Source organism: Chinchilla lanigera, unplaced genomic scaffold, assembly GCF_000276665.1.
Source record: "Chinchilla lanigera isolate Chin_1 unplaced genomic scaffold, ChiLan1.0 scaffold00094, whole genome shotgun sequence".
Classification (NCBI taxonomy): Eukaryota; Metazoa; Chordata; class Mammalia; order Rodentia; family Chinchillidae; genus Chinchilla; species Chinchilla lanigera.
Window position 1 is genome coordinate 5182758 of NW_004955495.1, and position 21695 is coordinate 5204452.

Genomic DNA, 21695 nt, shown 5'->3' on the forward strand with positions numbered 1-21695 from the left:
TTCTTCTTCTTCTTCTTTTCTTCTTTGTACCTGCTCAGAAAGACCCAAAACAAAACAAGAAAAATCTCTGCAGAGGTAAGAAGGTCCCTTCCCGCCCATCTCCCCGCAAAGGGGTCGGGTAGTCCTGGTCCAAAATGTTTGGCGATCTTGGTTACAAGACCTTAAATTGGAGGCTGGTGATTCGACGGCAGGGACGATGGCTGCCTGCCCTAGGGAGGGACAGTGAGGGCCGGGGGTGACGCCCCGCCCCGCCGTCCCCCCAACGGAAAGCTAAGGGCTATTGGTCACTCGAATAAGGCTATGACAGAGGGCTGGGGGCGCAGGGCTGGGAGGCGCTGGGGGGCCTCTGTGCCCGCATGGAGAAGGCAGGGCCCTGGGGCCGGGCCGGGCCAGTGAGGCCGGGCCGCCCCCGCCGGCCGGGCCGCAGAGTCCTCGCTCGGCCCCGCGTCCCCGGAGGTAACGGTGGGCGCGTCCTGGCCTGATGTCCCCGCCAGGGTCAAAGCGGGCACCGGGCGCCCAGCCAGCCTCATCCCCTCCAAGTGACCGGCTCAGGGTCATCACTCTCGGATGTCAGGAAGTCAGAAAAGTTTGGCCCCATGATCTATACTCAAAAAAATATATATACTGTCTCTAGCTCTATATATATACGCATATATATATATATATAGGGGAGGTCGTGATCTCGTGGAGGAGGAGCCACCAAGGCAGGGTGGGAGGGGCGGGGAGGAAACGTCCCCAAGTGGAAGGCGGGCGTGGCAGTGTGTGAATTCTTCGGCCCACCCGGCACAGGAGACCTTGTCCCCCTACCCAGACAGACCAGGGAGCTCCCCACTTGGTTCTGAGTGCTTCACATTTTTGGGGTGAATGGGGGATGAGCGGACAAGGGGGAGGGGCAGGCTGGTGTCGGAACACAGTTGTAACTTAGGGGACCGTCTTGGGCAGGTTGGAAGCGGGACAACCTTCCTGGGAGGGAGCCCCTCGCCTGGGCAGAAGGGACAAGCGTTAGGGGGTCACAGAAGAAGACGCCACCCTCCCGCCCCAACCTCAGTGCCCCAGGCCAGGCCGGGCTCTGAGGACCCAAGGGCTTCTTATGTTTTCCATAAAAGCAAAATCTTGGCGTTCCAAGGCCGCCCCACCCCTAGCTTTGAAAGGACTTCGCGACCGAAGCTTTCGCCTCTCTTGGTCCCTAGGCCTTGTCACTGGAGCTCCAGGGAGGTCATCTCGGCCCCTTCCGTTTCCCCATGTTTTTTCGTTTGTTCAAAGTAGAGTCCCCGAGTGCTGGGGACGGCGCCCGGCACACAGTAGGAGCTCAGGAGTTAGAACTTCCGGGAGGCAGCCTCCGCCAGGCGCGGCCCCCATCACGTCTGCGACCCTCCAAGCGCCTCCCACATGGCTCCAAGGGCAGAGCGCCAAGGGACTCTAACCGCACACCTACTGCGTGCCGGCCCCGTGAGGCCTTTCATATGACAACAATGGTGATTTTTAAAAATTACAGAAAGGAAAAAAGAATAATCCAGCGTCCTTTCAGTGGCAGATTCTGGGCTCAGCCAGGAGCTGTCCCGCAAGCCCCCCATGAGCCCATTTTACAGGCGGTGCCCTGGGACTGGGAGTCAGGGTTACCATTCCACGGTGGCTTCTTAGGGTTACTGCTTGCTCCCCAAAGGAACATGATAAAGTTCTTTGTTCTGATGGCAAAATAAACTTGTAGGTTCTGCGTGTTCGTGTGGGGTTTTTTTTGCATGATTGTTAACAGGGTCAACCCAATGGGGAGGGATTATCCTAGAGGAAGGTGGGACCAGTGAGGGGAGAAGAGGGGGACAGGAAGGCCATCCAGGGCCTGTCCCCCTCTCCTAGGCTCCAGCCTGGGTTCTAAGGTGAGCTGGGCATTTTCGGGTCCAACCTTAGGGGTAGGGTCTGGGGTGCACATTTAACATTTCCCCTCCTCTGGTTTAGGGGCTTTTCAGAGGGGGGCAACAGAGTCACAGGACAGAAGAAGCCCCTCCCCAATGTACCCTCCACCCCAAGCCAAACCTGCCTTTTCCCATGAACTCCTATTCATCCCTCAAAACCTTCTCCAGGAAGGATTTGCCTAGCCACCCTCAGTGAGGAACCCCAGTTTCTCCCCCACCTCCCCACCCCCACCCCGGCCTCCTTTCCAGCCCTGGCCACAGTTATTGGGGGGGTCTTCGTCCAGCTCTGTCCCTGCCAACCCAACCAAACCCAGGGAGGTTTGGAAAATAAGCGAGGGGTAGGGGTGGGGTTTGGACAAGACCAGGGCTGAGCGGGGCGTGGGGCCGCCTGGCGGCTCACCTGGGCCAGGCCCGCAGCCTCAGGGCCGCTGTGGCGCGGTCAGTAGGGGTGTCCCAGGTCTTTGGGCCGCTTTAGCTGTACTTTAAGCCTCTTCATGCCAATCTGGAAGCCGTTCATGGCCTGGATGGCGGTCTGCGCGCTGGCAGGGTTGTCAAAGCTCACGAATCCTGCAGAGACCGGGGTGGACCGCGATGGTGGGTGCCGGGGGCGTCTGCTGCTTGCGGGGTCCTGGTGGGGGGGCAGGCAGACTTGCCAGAGGATACACGGCAGCAGCCCTGGCTCTGGGCTGACACTTTAGGGGCTTGTATGCCTTTGGGGACAGAGTGCTCACTCCTTCTCTGGTCCAGCCTGGGACACAGTGGGGCTCTGTCTGTCTGCGAACTCACTCTGCGTGCGGTGCGCGCTTGTCACTAACTCCTCTCCCTCCTCCTGCACCTTTGGTGTGGGCCCCGCCTGCACAGCAAGGCCCGGGGGAGCTAAGGGGGCATCTGGAGCTGGGAGCAAGGCTCCAATGGCTGCATGTTCATTGCCACCCCTGACTGCCCCGTTGCATAACCGAGCAAACCGAGTCTCAGAAGACGTAAGGCCCCTCAGAACCACACCTTTGAGAGTGACCAGGTGGGTTTTCCTCTTTCAATTCCCCCACCCTTCTGGAATCAGGACATGCAAGGGGGGCCTGGATGACTGAGTCTTTGAAAGGCTGCGTGGGACCTCTTGGTAGGTGCTCAGTGCGTGCCCGTTCTGGATGACTCACCGAAGCACTTGCTCTGGTTGGTAGCCCGATCCATAAAGACCTTGGAGGAGATGATATTGCCGAAGGGCAGGAACATCTGGGTCAGCTCCGTGTCGCCAAACTCCTGGGGGAGGTGGTAGATAAACAGGTTACAGCCTTCGGGACCTGCAGGTGGGGGAGAGAAAGACATAAAGCCCCCAAGGAGAGGAGGCGGACCCCCGGGAGGGGCGTGGTATGGAGCCTCATCTTGATTGCCAGCTGGGGGGGACCCAGCTTCCTGGGACCCTGGCAGGGACCAGTAGGGAGACAGGCGGGAAGGAGGTGGGGCCGCCACCCCTGCCTTCTGGTCTGGTATAATCCCACATGTTGCTAACAGTCCTCAGGCCCTGTGACGGGCAACCCAGCTAAATCCTCCACTCCACACCCGGGATAATCCCGAACCCACAGATGACCCCAAGGCCCCAGAAAAATCCATTTCTACACCACAGATTCCAGCTCATTTATAAAAGTCAGAGAAAGTATATGTGAGGAAACACAAATGTGGTATCTTTGCATTCCTTTTGTAAGTCTAGAACCGCTCTACAATAAAACTGCCACTTAAAAGCACTCCAGAGCTGGGTGGGGTGGCACATGCCTGTGATGTCAGCACTCAGGAGGCTGAGGCAGGAGGATCTCCATAAATTCGAGGCCAGCTTGGGCTACAAAGTGAGTTCAAGTCTAGCCTGAACTACACAGTGAGAACCTATCTTATCTCCACACCTCCTAAAAGGAAAATTAGTTGAAAATAAAAAAGATAATTTGCCAAAAGCTGGGCATGGTGGTGCATGCCTGTAATCCCAGCACTGGGGAGGCTGAGGCAGGAGGATCTTTGTGGGTTCAAGACTAGCCTGGGCTACAAAGTGAGCTCAAGTCCAGCCTGAACTGCATAGCGAGACCTTTTCTCAAAAAGACAAAAAAAAAAAGAGTGACATAATATACAGACCAGAAATAATTGTGGTTAAAAAAAAAGGCCCCACTTGGGCCAGGGATATAGTTCAGTGGCATAAGTGCCTGCCTGGCAAGTGCAAGGTCCTGAGTTCGATCCCTGGTACTTCAAAAAAAAAAAAAAAAGTCACACAATCCTCAAAATCATCTCAAACTCAAATAATCCCCAAAGGATGAATACTATAGAAACTATAAATAATACAATAATAGCATTTAAAAACCCTGATTATCCCAAACCATAAACAGTCCCCCAAATCTGCAGCTGCCAATCTCATCTCTGAAGACCACCTGACACATATGCCTCCAAGCAAGTGTAACCCCCTTTCAGCAATGAATATGTGCCCCCAAAGAAAATACTAAAATCACACATGGACCCACCCTACTGTCCAATGCACAGCTCTCCTCTAATGCTTGTTTTTAAAATACAGTTTTGGCCGGGCATGGTGGCACACGCCTGTAATCCCAGCACTCGGGAGGCTGAGGCAGGAGGATCGTTGCGAGTTCGAGACCAGCCTGGACTGCAAAGTGAGCTCACGGCCAGTCTGAACTGCATAGCAAGACCCTGTCTCAAAAAAGACAAAACAAACAAATAAAATACAGTTTTGTTCCAAGGCGACTCACATATCACAGGACGATTTTGAGCATAACTGGAGTTTTGAATTTGTTTATGTGTTATTTTGCCCCTTTTACCCCTGGGTAAAAGCAACACCGGGTGAAAACAGAAAATTGTACCCAGCTAACTCTCTTAAGGAACCAGATTGCATGGCGGCACAGGCGTCTCAAATGTCTACCTGAGAGTGTTTTGTTTTTGGTTTTGACACTTTTGAGATAGAGTCTCGCTGTGTAGCTCAGGCTGACCTCACACTGTGATCCTCCTGCCTCAGCCTCCCAAGTGTTAGAATGACAGGCGTTCGCTGCCATCCTTGGTGGGGTACTGACTCATTCAAACTGTAATGACACCATTGCTGTTGGGCGCTTTAGCACAGAGCCTCCTGGGGACGCACTGTGACCCAGGACAGAGGAGCAGCCCAGGGGCACAGCCCCCCTTGCCATGGGCGGTCTGGCTTCTCTGGCTGGTCCCTTCCCCCGAAACCCCCACATAGATGGATCAGAGGGAGGGACCCACCCCCCCAGGTGCCAGGAAAAGCCACTGCTCACATCCCAGGAACCTTCCTGGCCCGGACTGATGCTCAGGTCGGGAGGGGGAAACTGAGGCAAGGCCAGTCGTATGACCGCCACATGGCAGAGTGGGTGAAGGTGAACCTCGACTGTCAGAATCCAGACTCTCACTCCCCCTCCATGGCTTTCCTGGGGAGACCTCATCATGCACGACCCGCCGAAACTGCAGAGGGCCTCGCGTTTCCCGGGAGGGCGGGAGGAAGCCACCGCTACCCGCACGGGTTCGGAGAGGGCGTGGCTCCCATCGTCGGGGAAAACTGAGGCTCGGAGGGCGACTGCGTGGCCCGAGGACACCCGGCGCCGGGCCTGGTCCAAAGCCCCGTCGGCACGGGTCGCAGGTGGCGGTCAGGGGGCGGGGCTGGCCCCGGGGAGGTCACGGTCGCCTCACCTTCTCGCTGTTGCTGCTGCAGGAGGGGCGGCGGCTGGGCGACGCTGTGCGCGATGGGCGCGATGGCCGCGGCGGGGTACATGGCTGCGGAGACCGACAGACAGCGCGCCGGGCGGGGCGTGAGGTGGGGCGGGGCCACGAGCTGGGGGCGGGGCCGACGGAGGGCGGGGTCAGGACCAGGCTGGGGCGGAGCCAAGTTGGGCTAAACCGAGGGGAGGGGCGGGACCACAGCTCGAGGGGCGGGGCCGCGGCCAGGAGGAAGGGGCGGGACCTCAACGCAGAGGGTGGGCGGGGCTACAGCAAGAGGCGAGGTCAAGGGCCCATCTAAGACTGGATGGGGCAGAACTGTGGTTCAAGGCTCCAGGCTCCAGGCCACGGAAAAAGGAAGGCCGAGGCCCTAAATTAGAGGAGGCGGGACGAAAAGCTGAAGGGAGGAGCCACAGCAGAGGGTGGGGTACTGGAGTGGGGGCGGGGCCTAGTCGAGACTGTCAGTCAAGACGGGGCGGGACGGCGGGGCCAGATGCGAAGGAGGGAGGGGAAAGGGGCGGGGCCGAGCGCTGGGATTGGGGTGGGTCAGAGGTGAGGCTGCCCCAATAGACTGCCGAGCTGAGGACACAGCGGTACACCAGGGTGGGGCCCGGCCTTCAGAGCCAGGTCCAGCTTTCGGGGGTCGGGAGCTGACCAGAGGATGTGTAATGAGTGGTCGGGGACAGAGGTAGGACCGGGCTGGGCACAAGAGGAGGAGGAGGAGTCCAGGCGGGGACCAGAATTAGGAGGGGCGGTAGTGGGCGTGGCCAGACAGACTGGGGCGGGGCTACTGGGGGAGGGGCCCGGGGCGGGGCCCAGCGGCCTCCCTACCTGTGTACTGCTGGACTCCGGAGAAGGCAGGATGCAGCGTCTCGGCCACGGTGGGGCTCTGAGCTGCGAGACAGACAGAAGAGCTGGGTGGGGCGGGGCGGCAGAAGTCTTCTGCCTACCCCCACCCTTGACAACCAGAGTGTGAACCCACAAATATGTCGCCCAGCTTTACCCGTCCCAAACCTTGTCGGAGATGACCCTAAATTTTACAGGCGAGGAAAATGAGACTCAGAGAGGGTGAAGCCACTCACAGGGGTTTCTGAGATAGAAAAGGGGTGAAGCTGGACTGGAAAGGAGGTCTCTCGGACCCCACCTGTCCCTGTCCTGACCCCTCATTTCGCAGGGGCACCCTTCACTGCCGCCCTGTGTTCTCTGGACCCAGTAAGACTTTAGCCTGTCCTGCCCACCATCGGCCCTACGCCCTTACCACAGCTTGCCCAGCAATGCCCCGCAGACCCCCAGCAGCCAGCAGGGGAAAAGGGAACGGGAGGGGAGGGGTTGCCCAGGCCGTCAAATCTGGAGAGTGCCAGTAAGAATTCAGCCTGAAAACTCGGCTCCCGTGGAGGGGTTATTAGAGGACAGGGCTGATGAAACAGTTTTCTATCTTTAGGGGAGGGTTACTGGGCACTGAACCCAGGGCCTCTGCACTGAGCTATATGGCCAGTGATGTTTTATTTTTTATTTTGAGACAGAGTCTCACTGATTACTAAACTGGCCAGGCTGGGCTCAAACTTGAGATCTTCCTGCCTCAGCCTCCCAGAGTCCTGGGATTACAGGCTTGCACCACTATGCCTGGCCACATTTTGTATCTTGTTTGTGATGGTTGCAAAAATTTTTTTGTGACAAAAGGGCATAGAAACACACACACACAGAGTACTTGTGAAACATGGTAAGATCTCAATAATATCTGAGTTAATCCTACCACACCAATGTTAATGTCCTAGCTTTGACAATGTGCCATTGCATCCATTCATTTCAAAATAAAAGTTAAAACCGACTTCTCCTCCATAGTAGAAATGACTTAGTTCACAGAAAGTTTTGGAAGATGTTTATCCTAAAAATCACAAGTATAGGGGGGAGAAAAACAGGGCATCCATCTAATGCACGAGGGCAGAAACCAGTCCACATCAAGTGCCCAGTTAATACTGATTGCATGAGTAAGGGTGTGAAGAGCGAGTTGAGGCTCTGGGATCTTCCCCAATACTAGCAATGAATAATTAAGATTGTTGGTAACGTTGTTGGGGGGCTAGGGATATAGCTCAGAGGCACAAATGCCTGCCTGGCAAGTGCAAGGTCCTGAGTTCGATTCCTGGCACCAAAAAAAAAAAAATACTGGCGACATTGTTGGTCAAAAGTAAGGTCCACGCCTGCGTGCTGGTGTCACTGTCACAGCAGTCTCATGACTTGACGTTATTTGCCTTCTTCTGCAGAAGAGCAAACTGAGGCCCATCTGGTGCCAGCACCGTGGTTTAGGGACACTCTCGGGGACCACTGCAGTTACCTGGGTAGGGCACCAGGCCATTGGCATACACGGTCTCCAGGGCAGGGTGCCCGCCTGGGAAGGGCACAACGCCAGCGAAGCCGTTGGTGATGGGTGCCACGAGGCCAGGCACAGCGGCGGTGCCGAGCAGCGGGGGCGAGTGCAGCCCTGTGGAGGGAAGGGGTCAGGCGAGCCTTGGCCGCTGCACGGGCCCGCCCAGCCATCTTTAGGCCCCGGCCGCTGCTCACCAGAGGCAGGAGCGATGGGGGTGGCAGGCAGCCCGTTAAGGCTGACTGCGCCAATTTGCTGGATGTGGCAGGGAGAGAAGGCCACGCCGGGGCTCAGGTAGCTGCCCGAGGTGGACAGGACTGTCGTCTGCTGCTGCATGAGCTGGGGGAGGAGAGGGCATCGGTGGGTGCAGCCCGCCCCGAGACCACAGCTCAAAGGCCGGGGGTCTCCAGGAACTGGAGGTGTGGAGGGTCACACTGGTTATCTTAGCTCAGACTAGAATCGGGGCTCAGTGAGAAACTGAGGTTCAGTCTAGGATCAGGGCTCCGTCAGGACTTTAGGGCTCAGCCTGGGCTCAAGGCTCAATACAAGTTTGGGGCTTAGTTAGAAACTGAGGTTCAGCTTAGGGTCAGGAATCAGTGTGGGATCAGGGCTCCGTCGGGAACTGGAGCCCAGCCTGGCATCCTCAGCCTGAGATCACAGTCTAAATTTAGGGCTCAGTTAAAAACTGAGGTTGTGCTAGGGATATAGCTCAGCGGCACAGAGCCTGCCTGGCAAGCACAAGATCCTGAATTTGATTCCCGGTTCCCAAAAAAAACCCCAAAAAACAAAAACTGAGGTTCAGTCTAGGATCAGGGCTCAGTCTACTTTTAGGGCTCAGTTAGAAATTGAAGCTCCCTGGCAAGCACAAGGTCGTGAGGTCGATTCCCGGTACTGGGAAAAATAAAAAAAGAGAGAAATTGAAGCTCAACCCGGACCAGGGCTCAGCCAGGTCAGATCCCCATTTGGGGTCAGCCTGAACTTGGGAGTTCAGCTCAGAATTGGTTAGAATCTAAATTTGGGGACAGCCACCATCAGAGCTCAGCCGAAGGTCGAGCCCTAGTTTGAAGCCTAGGGTTCAGTACACAGCCAGGGCACAGCCGGGGTTAGGGGTCCGTCTACGATTAATCTCAGGCGGGGGTTGAGGCCCAGCCTGGATCTGGCGGCTGAGCCTACAGTTGTGCCCGTCCCACGCTGGAGTTTCAGCCTGGCACCAGGGCTCGATTCGGCCTGGACTTGGGGGCTCCCCACAGCCAGCACGGGGTCCGAGTCAGGTGGAGCAAGAGGCCAGAGGGGAGCAAAGAGGCCAAAGCTCCCGGCGGGGAGCCAAGGGGTGAGAGGAACCGGGTCACAGCACAGGCTGAGAGCCCCGCGCCGCAGGGCCCACGTCGGGTCACTCACGGCCTGGGCGTAGGCGCTGTAGGGGCTCAGGGGCAGGGCGAGCGGCGGCGTCAGGAAGCCCAGCTGGCCCACCATCTGCTGCATGCGCCGCAGCGTGCGCTCCTTGTCCGTGTCTGCGAACTTGACCACCAGGCTGGAAGAGGCTCCCTGCGGGGCGGCGGGAAGCCGGGTGGGAGAGACGGGCGGGAGGTAGCCGGGATTCCGGGGTCCCCACAACCTTCCCAGCGCAGGCCCTTGGGGGGCCCACGGGAGCCGGGGCCCACGGTATGAATGGGGCGGTGCTGGCAGGTGACAGGTGGCCCCTGCTTAACGGGTGCACACGCGGCAACACCCCGACTTTGGGCCTTGAGGAAAGGGACATCTTCGGCTTCAGGCAGGTCCGTCCCGCTGCTCTGCGGCTTGTCTTCACCGCCAAGGCCCTCAGACAGGGAGCTCACTCCCCGCAGGACAGTGTGACCACGGCCCCTCTCGGGGCCTCCCCAGGGGACGCTCTGGGGCCCGCGGAGCCCCGCGCTACTACAGACCTCTGAGTCCCAGTCTCTGCCCTCCCCCAGCCTGCCCCCCATGCCAGTCGTCCTCTCTGATCCCAGCTGCCAGTATTAGCCCTTGCAATCCCTTACTTCCGACCAAAGGAGCTTTTGCAGCCGGCCTGGCCCCATCCTCCAGGGGTGCTCACAGATGCACACGTACACGCTCACGTAGCAAGACGCATGAGCAACAGCCTACAGCACACACGCTGTATGTGCTGGCACAAGTGCACACGCACCCCTGCACACAGCCTCACACACACGCCTGCGACACCCCTGCACGCACACACCACACGCAGAGGCACGCGCGCACATGCTCGCCACAGCCAGGGGCCGCACCTCTCGGGACAGCAGCCAGGAGCTGCGGGCTGGCTGTGGTGGCAGGCGGAGGGCCCGCTTCGTCCCTGTCCCCCTCACTCTGCCCCACGCCCTGCGCTGTGGCCTGAGCGGCTCCCACTCACCGGCATGGTCTGGCTGCCGTGTAGGGCGTGGATGGCCGCCTGCGCCTCCGTGTGGGAGGAGAACTTGACGAAGGCACAGCCTGTACCGAGAGGAGGAGAGGCGGTGAGGGAGAGGGGCCGAAGGGCAAGAGGGGCACGGGATGGCCAGACACACGGAGTCAGAGGATCGGACGGCTGGGCGCCAGGAGCACAGTGAGCTGGACAACCAGACCGGCCTCGGGTCAGTCGGCAGCACGGCCACCCAGGCCCGCAGTCGGAGCCGGCGTGGCCGGCACACACCCATCCGGCAGGCCGGCCGCTCAGCCTGGTGGAGGTAGCTGCCCGGCAGTCTGCAGACACACACTGCAGTGGACAGGCCCAGGCAGGGAGCATCAGGGAGGCGTCCCGTCCCTTACACAAGGGGGGCACAGGCTTGGAGAGCACCTGCCCACCAGACCGCCACACAGGCCCGACGGTGCGAGTGGACACACGGAATGCATACAACATGCCATTGTCAGTCACAGAAACACAGCCCTGTGCGCAGCCACCCGGGGGTCACAAACCAGCGGGCCAAGAGGGCCCGGGAGGTCACACGGGTAACACCAGGTGGGAGGACAACCAGAGACCACCAGACACAGGAGAATTCCACGAGACAGCCGGGAGGACGGAGGCTGCCGGGCACAGCCCACCAACCCAGCTCCTGACAGTGTCTCTTGGCACATCTGGGCAGCCGTGGTGGTGGCAAAATGTCCTGGAATCGTGGTGATGACCGCACAATCATGTGACCATACTAAAAAAGCGTTCCTTTGTAGACTGAGACAGGGTGAATTTCATGGTATGTGGATTAGGTATCAAAAAGCCAGGCCCAAGCAGGGTGTGGTGGCACATGACTATAATCCTAGCGCTTAGTGCAAGGCTGAGGCAGGAGGGTCGCTGTGAGTTCAAGGCCAGCCTGAACTACATAGCGAGCTCAAGGTCAGCCTGAATTACAAAATGAAACCCTGTCTCAAAAAACAAAAACAAGGAGCTGGAGATACAGCTCAGCTGCACAGCGCCTGCCTGGCAAGCACAAGATCGTGAGTTCCATTCCCGGTACTGGGGAAAAAAAAACAAAAACCAAAAACCAAAACCAAAAACAAAAACAAAAACAAAGCAAAACAAAAAATCAGGCCCATAGAGGGCACTGGACCCCTTCAAGTCCCAGGAAGGTAAGACTAGGGCAGAGGCAGGACTCAAACAGACAGAAGGCAGGACACAGTGAGACCCAGACAGGACACTCAGTGACAGACTGGCAGATCCGGATGGAAATAATTCCCAGTCAGAGCCAGATAGACAAATAATCGTGGAACTCACTGCCCCGAAAGACACAGGGATGCAGGGCCCCAGGAAGAATCACATGGGCCCCGGGGAGAATCGGGTCTCTGCCCTGCCCACCCTAGCCAGCCACCCACTCTACCAGCCTCTCCTCTTCCTTCGGGCCCCGCCCACCACAGGCCCTGCCCCTCTGAGAGGCCACGCCCCACAGGCAGACCCACCCGCTGGCCCCACCCACAGACAGGCCCCGCCCCGAGCGGCCCCGCCCCTCCCGCCTGTCACCTTTGCTGCTGCCATCAGGCCCCCTGAGCACAGTGCATTCGTCGATGACCCCAAAGGGCTGGAACAGCCGCAGCACATCCTCCTCGGACTGCTGCTTGTTCAGCATCCCCACAAACAGCTTCCGGTCCCCTGTGGGCGGAGACACCACCTCAGCCGAGTTCCTGGCCTCCGGGATTGCTCTGTCCCTCAGCTTTGCGCGTGTGAGGGAGGACACGGCCCGCGGCGTGAGGAAGGCCACCTCCCCGTGTGCCTCCAGCTCTGCCCCTCGGTGACTGCACAGCTCCCTTAGTAATCAGGAAGGTGGCAGCTTCATCTCCCAGGGCTGGTGAGCTGGGTTACTATGGAAACCGTCCAGGGCAGCTGTCACTCACTTGTGGAGGTAGGAGGGAGAGAGGAACGGAAGAGAGCTAACGAGCGCCAGGGAGAAAGACCCATGGCGGGGGTGAGGGGACAGACAGGGCAGAGAAGGCAGAAACAGAAAACGAAGAAAAGAGGAGAGAACCAGATGTGGAGGAGGAGAGAGCGGATGTGGAGACACAAACCCACTTCCCGCTCCCCGTCCCACACTCGCAGCTGGAGGGTAGCCTATGAAAGTGTTTCCTAACCCAGATGGTTTTACCGGGCTCCTATACATACACAGGGGTCTTAACAGCCCTGCCCCATACCCCTCCTTCCCAGATCTGGCTGCCCTCCTTCAGCTCTCCTTCCTGCAAGATGGAGAGAGAATGTGAAAATGTCCAAGAATGACCAGCCGTGGATCCCACTGAAGACAGCCCCGCTCACACACCCTCATGGGCACGGAGGCCCTGGCCCAGGCAGAGCCCTGTGGGCCCAGCCTGAAGAACAGCCCCTGCCCGGCCTCCTACAGCCAAGCACGCATGCGCGAGCAGGCAGGCCGGTGGGCAGGTGGCGCCCTCCTTGCAGAGCTGCGCTCGAGGGCTCACGCACACCAGCTACACAAACACAGGCTGGCACACATCTGGACGCGGGTCTGCGTGGGCAAGCGTGCCCGCACACACGCACGCACACACGCACGCAGGCACACATGCACACACACACACACACACACGCACGCACGCACACGGACACATCCGGAGAACTCTTTCTACCCCGCAGGGACCCCACCAGGAAGCCCCGTTACCCGCCCTGAAAGGAGCAGGGCGTCTCTGAAATCAGGGAAGCAGCCAGGCTGGCCGGACCCCCGGACCCGGCTCCTCCGACGAGATCCAGCCGCGCTTCTGCCCCTGTCCCTCCTTCCCCCTCCCTTCGCCACCCCCGTCTGGTGACCATGGACAGATGACAACTACCTCCGCGGCTCTCGCTATCAGCAGGCTTCACCTGGATTGGCCGCGCCATCTGTGAGGAGAGATAGGAGGAAAGAGTGAAGGTTTGGCCTGGGGGATCAGGCGCCGGCAGGGCTTTTGCCTCAGCTCCCGCCCGATGACCCTACTCGCCTCCCCTGGCGTGGCACCCACCCGCCTCAGGACCCCGTAAGACCCCAGTCAAATTAGCAGACGCAAGATCGCACCTGGAGGGTGGGGCGTGTCTGGCAAACTCTTAATTAGCCTTCAAAACCCAATGACAATTATCCTTTCTTCCTACAAGTCTTCTTGTCTTCCCTAAATGTGAGATTATTTGTAAAGATGGCCCAATTCCTCCAGTGTCCTATAGGTCAGGTGACTCTGTGGTTCCTGCCATCAAGAACTGAAATCTAGGGGCTGGGGATTTAGCTCAGCGGCAAAAGTGCCTGCCTGGCATGCGCAAGGTCGTGAGTTCGGTTCCCGGTACCGGAGAAAAACCAAAACCAAAACAAACAAACAAAAAAAAAGAACTGAAATCTATTTTCCCAGCCCTGGCATTGGATCTGACCCCTGGACTTTTTCTCACCAACAGAATGAGGTGGCAGTGAAGCTGTGAAGTGAATTCAGAGCCTTTCTTGTGCCTTCCTGGCATGATGGCACCACCAGATGGACATATGTGAGTTACTGAGTGATACCCACCCCAGGACAGGCCAGTGGAACTTTCTAGAAGAGTCCAAACCACATCAACCCACCATAGAACCACAAGCAGATAAAATGACCAAGATAGCTTGTTACTCGGCAGCGGCTGACTGATACACCCAGACAGCTACTTTTAGCCAGCTTCCATCTGAGGAAGTGAAATACCTGAGAGGACTAGTGAACCATCAGGAATTACTGCTCTGCATTCCTCCACCCCCCACCTGAAAATAATGAAAATGATCCTTCCACACACAGTCCTGATATGAGCCCATGGGGACACCTGAGAACAGACTCAAGGGATGTGGGAAAAGAGAGGCATTTGTTTATCCACAGTCCTGGGATAGAATTCTCTCAGTTTGGAGCCTCCTGAACTCCTATACATCCTGCAAAATCCAGCTCAAAGGCCGGGCGTGGTGGCGCACGCCTGTAATCCCAGCACTTGGGAGGCTGAGGCAGGAGGATCATTGGGAGTTTAAGACCAGCCTGGGCTATAAAGTGCGCTCAAGACAAGCCTGAACTGCAGAGCGAGACCCTGTCTCAAAAAGGAAAAAAAAAAAAAAAAAAATCCAGCTCAAAAGCACCTCCCAGCCAGGCGTGGTGGCACACCCCTGTAATCCCAGCATTCAGGGGGCTGAGGCAGGAGGATCATTGCGTGCTCGAGACCAGCCTGGGCTACAAAGTGAGTTCAAGGCCAGCCTGAACTGCATAGCAAGACCCTGTCTCAAAAAGACACACACACACACACACACACACACACACACACACACAAAGCACCTCCCAGCAGGCACCCTGCCTTGCTTCTGCCTCAGGGCTGGAAGTGTCAACATCTTGTTCGGTCCCCCTCCTCCCTGGGGATAGCACGATCCCACACAGGGCAGGGTATGTGGAGAAATCGGAGCTGAACAGGCCAGAGGAAGTGGCCTGCACAGATAGGCACCTGTGGCTGGAACAGGTGCTTGTCTCAGACCCTCCCAGGGGGACTGCAGAACAAGTACCCCCCACGTCCACTCAGCCCCGGGACAGGGCGTCTGCACCCATCCTAAGATGTTACCACTGAGGCCCAGAAAGAAGGGACAAGCTTCCCTGCTAACGGTGGGGAGCGCTTCCTGAACTGTGGCCCCAGGGAACTTTCCACCGGCTCCCAAGAGCACACCCGCTCCCCATCTGTGGACCCCAGCTCCCCTGCCTCTGGGTTCCTTCCCTGCCCGACCCCTCCCAGACCCCGCAGGCCTCTGAGCAACCCTCACCCTGGCATCCTCCCTCGACCCCACCCCTGCCCCCCAGCACCTCCCTTCCCGAATCCCCTCCCCACTCGGAACCTTCCCCCTTCCAGCCCTGTCCTCCTCTGTGAGTGTGTCCCGGACACACCTGGGGTTACCTCCATTTGAACTCAGCCTCGGGGACCCCAGAGAGCCCTTAGCCTTCCCCAGCCCAACCTTCTTGCCCCCAGGCAAGCACTCCGCGGGACCTGACCACCTGGCAACGTCCCCAACACTCCTCCCTTCCCCCACCCGGCCAGCAGCCTCCCAGCCCCGCCACCCCCTACACACCCCGGCGGCTCCTCGCAACCTGGGTACCACACCCCAGCGCACTGGAGACAGGAGGGGAGGTTACTCCAACCGGATGGGACCAGCTTCTGGGACTGGGGTGGCCAGAAGAGGGGGACAGCAGGGGGAACCCCAGCTCTACCCTCCCGCTCTCCCACCAGCCCCCTCCCGCCTCCGCTGGCCCTCACCTCCTCCTCTCCCTTCCTCCCTCCCAGCACCTTGGGCAGAGGAGGATGGGGTTGCCATGGCAACGCTGATTCACCACACGGAAGCTGGCAATTGTTGTTGCCATGGAAACCGCCTCTTAGGGCCGAGCCCAGCTCCTGCCTTGCATAAAAGAGATATTTAAATATAATCTTTTAGAGATGGATGAGCCGAGGGAGGGAGGGAGGGAGGGGCGGACACGGGGAGAGAATCTACCCCATCACCCAGCCCCCTCCGTCCGCACCCTGTTCGCAGGGTATGGGGTACCTCTTCGCCACCCCTTCCTCCCTGCCCGTCCACTGCTGGACCCGGGACCTTCGGCCTCTGATTGCAAGGCCTTTTCCCCCATGCTGGGCCAGCTGGGGACAGAGGAGCGGTCCCAGTCTGCCCAGGGAAGCCAGCGGGGACCCCCTCCTCTCCAAGCCCCCAGCCGCTGCCGCGCTCCGAGGCCCCTCCGTCCCCGCCCCGCGCCCGGCGCCAGCCTGCGCCCGCCTTACCCACCGGCCGCGCCGCGCCAGGCTGGCATCCACGTGCCGCCGCCGCCCGGGCGCACGGGCGCGCACACGCCGGGCCGGGAGGAGGCGCCAGGCAGGGAGCTGGGTCTCCCCACACCCCACCCTCCTGTCGCCCCTGCCCGCCCATCTGGCCCTGCCCACCTCCTTCCGGCTCCCTCTCTCCATCTGTCCCACCAGGTCTGCCGAGTGCCCTCCCTCCTTCGTCCACCTCCGCCGGCTCCGCATCGCTGCATCCCTTCCTTCTCCCTCCCTCGCTTTTCCACTAACTCAACACCCTCTCTGCTGTGCCTCCGTGTTGAGTACTTTGAGGACCCCCGCAGTAGTGGAGAAGGGAGACGGAGTTCAGACACTGATACTTCCCCATGGGTGTCAGCAGTTGGAGCAGAGGACAGGAAAGAACCAAAAGTTATCCTGGTGCTTCACTAAACATGGAAAATCTGCAGTGGGTTTTGAAGTAGGAGTAGGAGTGTGTGGGGGGGTAGGAGACAAGAACCTAGCACAAATGAAAGGGAAATGAACTGAGATAAGAAAGATCTGTGGTTTCCAGGCTCCTGAAAAAGCAAAGCTACCTTCATCGTCCTGGGCGAGAGCATGCTGCGCACATGAAAAGACCTAGTTGTGTAGCCAGGCAGCGGGCTTGGGGTGCTTTCTGGGAGAGGCCCCCTCGGAGACCCCTGAAGTTTCAGGGGTGTCTGAGGCGTCTCTGGCCACCCAAGTCCTCGGTGAAGAGAGGAACAGTGTCCTCTCTGACACTTGAGTTCCTCACTAGAAGTTGGACCTGCAGCCCCCCACTTTTTCCAGGGGACGTGGGAGCCCCGGCTCCATTTCAGGTGAGAAGCTGGGGGGTGTGCTGGGGTCTGAGTCCTCCTGCTCAGCCTCGACCCTGGGGCCCGAGGTCCGACCTGGCTTCCGTTTCTCAAGACTGTTCCTCAACTGTGATCTTATTCCAGAGCGGTGAGCTGGTTACACTGTGACCCCCACGGGGTCGCCACCCTGCTGCTGGAGCGGACTGGTGAGGAGCGGGCGTCGCCTCGCTCCTGAGAGCAGCTGTGGGGGGATTCGAAGGTGGGGGACACTCACAGAGCTACCAACGACTCGGGGGTCCGGACCCTCGTGCAGTTCTTGCTGTTTTGGTTTGGTTTTTGGAAACAAGTTCTCACTATGCAGTTCCGGCAGGCCATGAACTCACAGCCTCCTGCCTCAGCCTCCCAAGTGCTGGGATCACAGGTGTGCACCACTATGCCCGGCCCTCATGGTTGACAGAATTAGAAAGACAGAAGCGCCCATTCCTACTGTCCCCAACCCAGACCTACATGAAGGTTTTGTAGCGAGAGGGAGGCGGAAAGTGGGGTGACGGCTGGGGATGCTCAGCTCCGCCCCCTCCCTGCTGGGCATGCGCAGTGCACAATGGGGCAGGACCCCTTCCCTGTCAGGGGCGGGACGCCTTCCCTGTTAGGGGCGAAGGTCTGCTGGATTGGTCCCATGGAGATGACTCTGGGGCAGTACAGGCAGGAGGGCTCAGACATCCACCCCAGCATCCCCCAGCCTCCACCATGAAAGGTGCACCCATTCCCAGGGTGCTCCCACCCTCAAACACCACCCCATCTTCCACTCATGAGAATGTCAGCTACACACAGTGGATATTCTGGGACCTGAGCTCCTATTTGTTCAAGGCAGAAATTCAACACTTGTCCACCAAAAACACATTGCAGTACCTCTGTTCATCACACCAAATACTGGAAAAAGCTCAAACACCTCTCAAGCACAGGTTAAACAAAGTTCATAATGTGTGGTGGAGTACTATACAGTGAAGAAAAAGCACACACCACTGCTTCCCAAGCCAAGGGTCATCTCACCTCCCTAGCAAGTAAAACCAAAAGAAAGGTGGAAAAGATGTGTGTGGTGGGGAGGCTGAGGCAGGAGGATCATTGTGAGTTTGAGGCCAGCCTAAGCTATATAGTGAGACCCTGTCTCAAAAAAAGAAAGAAAAGGGGCTGGGGATTTAGCTTAGTGGCACAGCGCTTGCCTGGCAAGCGCGAGGTCGTGAGTTCGATTCCCAGTACCAAAATAAAAAAAGAAAGAAAGAAAAAAGAGAAAGACTCGAATGGTCCTCATCTCCCAGATGCAACTCTGAGCGGGTTCCTTCTCACTACGGAGCAAAATAAAGAAGAACCCAGGCGAACCCAGGCCGAATCTGAGAGGCTGAGGAGCCAGATCTATAGAGCTGGCTGGGTGTGAGTGGCAGCCTTAGCCGTGCCACCTCTGCTGGGCGGCCTCGGACAGGCTCCTCCCCTCTCTGAGCCACAGCTTTCCCCTCTGCCCACACACCCCAGGCTGATGAGGGGGTTCTGGGAGGCCTCCAGCAGGGTTGGAGAATGGTGGTGACCCTCTGTGGAAGGCAAGGGACACAGGCCCCGAGAGAAGGGCATTCCTTGGTACACACACACACACACACACACACACACACACACACACACACACATCAAAACAAGACTGCAGGCTCAGCCATCTACACCTACTAGGGTGCCAGCCCTAGGTTCAAGGACAGCACTGGACAACGGGGCCCGTCCTGAGAGACATGTGAGTGTGCATTGGTGCAAGTGTTACTAGCGTGTTACAAAGACCAAGGCAGTCATGATGTCACTAGGTGGTATGGTCTTTCTTGTTTGTTTGTTTTGTGGTTCTGGGGATCGAACCCAGGGCCTCTGCACTGAGCTTTATAATCCCAGACCTTTTTACTTTTAATTTTGAGATAAAGTTTCGCTAAGTTCCTAAGTTGCCCAGGCTGGGCTTTCAATTGTGATCCTCCTGCCTCAGCCTCCCAAGTAGCTGGAATGACAGGGGTGTGTGCCATTGTGACAGGCTAGGTAGTGAGATCTTAAGACACCACAGGCATAAATGCGACAGGTCATTGTCTGAAACATTAAGCTATGCCTGACGGTGTATGCTCACGGCTAACAGGAGACCCATTAGATTAATCCTGTCTGTTTGAGAGTCTAGATTTTGGAGCTGTGCATCCAACATGGCACCCGGCCTCCAGTCTAGAACATTCTAGATTTGTGCTGTCCAATGCAGCAGCTGACCCCAGTTCTAGAACACTCAGATCTATGCTGCCTAAGCCTGCAGCCATCCATCAGGTGTGGTTGTTGAAGTTGAAATATAAATTTCTTTAAATTAAATAACATTAACAATTTCATCTCTGAGGCACACTTGTGGCAATTCAAAGGCTCTTTCCGGTCTTGCTCTTGCTTTTATAAATAAAGTTTTATTGGCACACAGCCGAGTGCATTCCTGTACAAGTTTTCTAGGATGCTTTTATGGCCCGCAAACCCGAAAATATTTACCTCTGAGCATTGATGGAAAAAGTTTACTGACCCTCATTCTAGAACATTGTATTTTATTATTTTACTTGTTTGTGTTACTGGGATAGAACCCAAGGCCTTCACACTGAGCTATAGTCCCAGCCTTTTTTTATTTTTTGAGACAGGGTCTCTCTAAGTCACTAAATTGCTAAATTGCCTAGGCTTGGTTCAAAGTTGCAATCCTCCTGCCTCAGCCTCCCTGAGTGCTGGTATGACAGGTGTGCGCCACCTTGCCTGGCTACTGGTATTATATTTCCATTAGCTAACACCATTCTAGAACATTCTCTGCTCCTCATTCTCCTAAGCAGGGCCTCCCTGTCAGAGCTGTCAGCATTTAGAGTTGGGGTGTTCTCAAGGGTGGGGCCCCCCAGGCGCTGCAGGGTGCTGAGCTGCGTTGAGGCCTCCAGGCCAGGAGCTCCCTGAGTCATCAGGACACACGCGCGTCCCCAGGCACCCGGTGTCCTGGGGGCACAGTCGCCTGGCTGAGCCCCTCCCAGCACCCCAGTTCTGTCGGTGCATGTGGCTCTCCTGCCCAGCGCACGTGCGCGACGCCAGGCGCGCTCCCGCCGCAGTCCCGGCGCGCTCAGTCCCACACCACCCCGCCCGGTCCTCGTCACCCGTTGCTCTAGATTCAGCCCAGAGGTTCTGTCCCCGCAGAAAGCGTCCTATGTTCTGTCTGCTGAGACCTGCAGCTGCCGGGTGTGGCCCCGTGCCCCACACCTGTCCGTTCTTCCGTCCTGTGCTCAGCCCTGTCCCGAGCTGAGGTGGCCCCAAATGTCTGTCCGCGTCCTGACGCAGGTCACCTGTGTGACCTCATCTGGGAAAGCGTCTTGTAAAGGGAGGATCTTGGGGTGCAACCCCCTGGCTGTCGGAGGAACCCAGGCCCCCAAGAGGTGCCCTGAGCAGAGGAAGAAGGTGGCCGAGGTGTGAGGAGAGGCCCTAGAAGAGCGGATGGTGGCGGTAAGTGACACAGACTCTTGGTCATGGGGCCAGGACAGCAGGGGACAGAGCCGGATGTGGTGGCACATGCCTGTCATCCCAGCATTCTGGGAGGCTGAGGCAGGAGAAGGACACACTGAAGCCCAGCTTGGGCAACTTAGGAATTTAATGAGACCCTGTCTCAAAATAAAAAATGAACTAGGATGGAGCTCAGCGCGAAGGCCCCGGGTTCCATCCCCAGTACTGAAAAAAAAAGGGAAAAGAAATAAAAAGTAGGGCTGGAGATATAGTTCAGTGGCACAGCACCTTCCTGGCAAGCATGAGGTTGTGAGTTCGATTCCCAGTACCAAAAAAAAAAAAAGATAAAAAATAAATAAAAAGTAAATCAAATCAGACTGTTCCTCTGAACGTCATCCTCCCATGACTTTGGAGTCATCCTGAGAATACATCCAAGCTGCTCACACAGGTGTCCTACCGTGTGCATCTCCCTCTACCTTCATGATCCTCAGATGCATCAGGTACTGTCCTGCCTCAGGGCCTTTACACAGCTGTCCCCTCAGCCACATCGTCCTTCCCAGAGGAAGTGCAGTGCTCCTTCCCTCCCTCCCTTTTCAAGTCACCCCCAAAGGGGGCCCTTCCCAAGTCCTTGCTCTGACAACCACTCTTTCTTATCCCTACATGGTCCTCATCCTCCAAAGGTATCTCACTGACCCACCACCTCCGGGTGGCCGAGGTGGCTCTCCATACACAGAACCCTAAAGGATGGGGCCTCGGGTGGATCCCCAGTGCTCCAAAATTAGCACCCACTCAGCTGCCTCCCTGCCCAAACCCTCTCTCCAGCCTGGCCAGGAGAAGGCGCTGCCCATGGTTGGGGGGAGAAAGACACAGATTTCCAGGCGGGTAGAGCTCAGAGGGGAGCTCAGGGGACCACAGAGGTGGGCGGCTCTGAAGTGGGAGAGGTTCTTCGGAGAGGATGTGGGGATGGGCTATGGGGGCTGGTACCCAAAGGGGAGGGGAGGGGAGAGACTGCTTCCAGGGGTTTCACAGCCACCTTGAGCCCTGCTGAGCCTAGGGGACATGAGGACAACTGGGGTATCAGCCAGAGATGGCGGTGGGAACTTAGCACAGTGCTGGCAAATGGGGGGTCCCGTGAAACTTGATGGATGGACGGACGGATGGACGGA

General features: G+C 57.7%; 1 protein-coding gene across 14 annotated transcripts in view; it reads right to left on the minus strand.

The window, feature by feature from the left end:
* The window catches only part of Celf5 (CUGBP, Elav-like family member 5), a 31967-nt gene continuing 10272 nt past the window's right edge, over window positions 1–21695 (minus strand). Inside the window, exons 1-11 of one of the 14 annotated variants that reach the window (XM_005405840.2) lie at window positions 16352–16400; window positions 13252–13300; window positions 11945–12073; window positions 10370–10449; window positions 9382–9528; window positions 8181–8322; window positions 7954–8100; window positions 6453–6515; window positions 5595–5678; window positions 3065–3208; window positions 1–2477 (exon numbers count right to left, since the gene is read on the minus strand). In XM_005405840.2, the coding sequence (XP_005405897.1) occupies window positions 2350–2477; window positions 3065–3208; window positions 5595–5678; window positions 6453–6515; window positions 7954–8100; window positions 8181–8322; window positions 9382–9528; window positions 10370–10449; window positions 11945–12073; window positions 13252–13300; window positions 16352–16375 (1137 nt within the window). In that variant the 5' untranslated portion in view covers window positions 16376–16400 and the 3' untranslated portion in view covers window positions 1–2349. Of the gene's footprint in view, window positions 2539–3064; window positions 3209–5594; window positions 5737–6452; window positions 6516–7953; window positions 8101–8180; window positions 8323–9381; window positions 9529–10369; window positions 10450–11944; window positions 12074–13248; window positions 13301–13472; window positions 13489–15494; window positions 15629–15679; window positions 15716–16196; window positions 16256–16351; window positions 16401–21695 lie in introns of those variants that run through there. The other 13 variants (XM_005405839.2, XM_005405841.2, XM_005405844.2 and 10 more) reach the window with 13 other exon arrangements.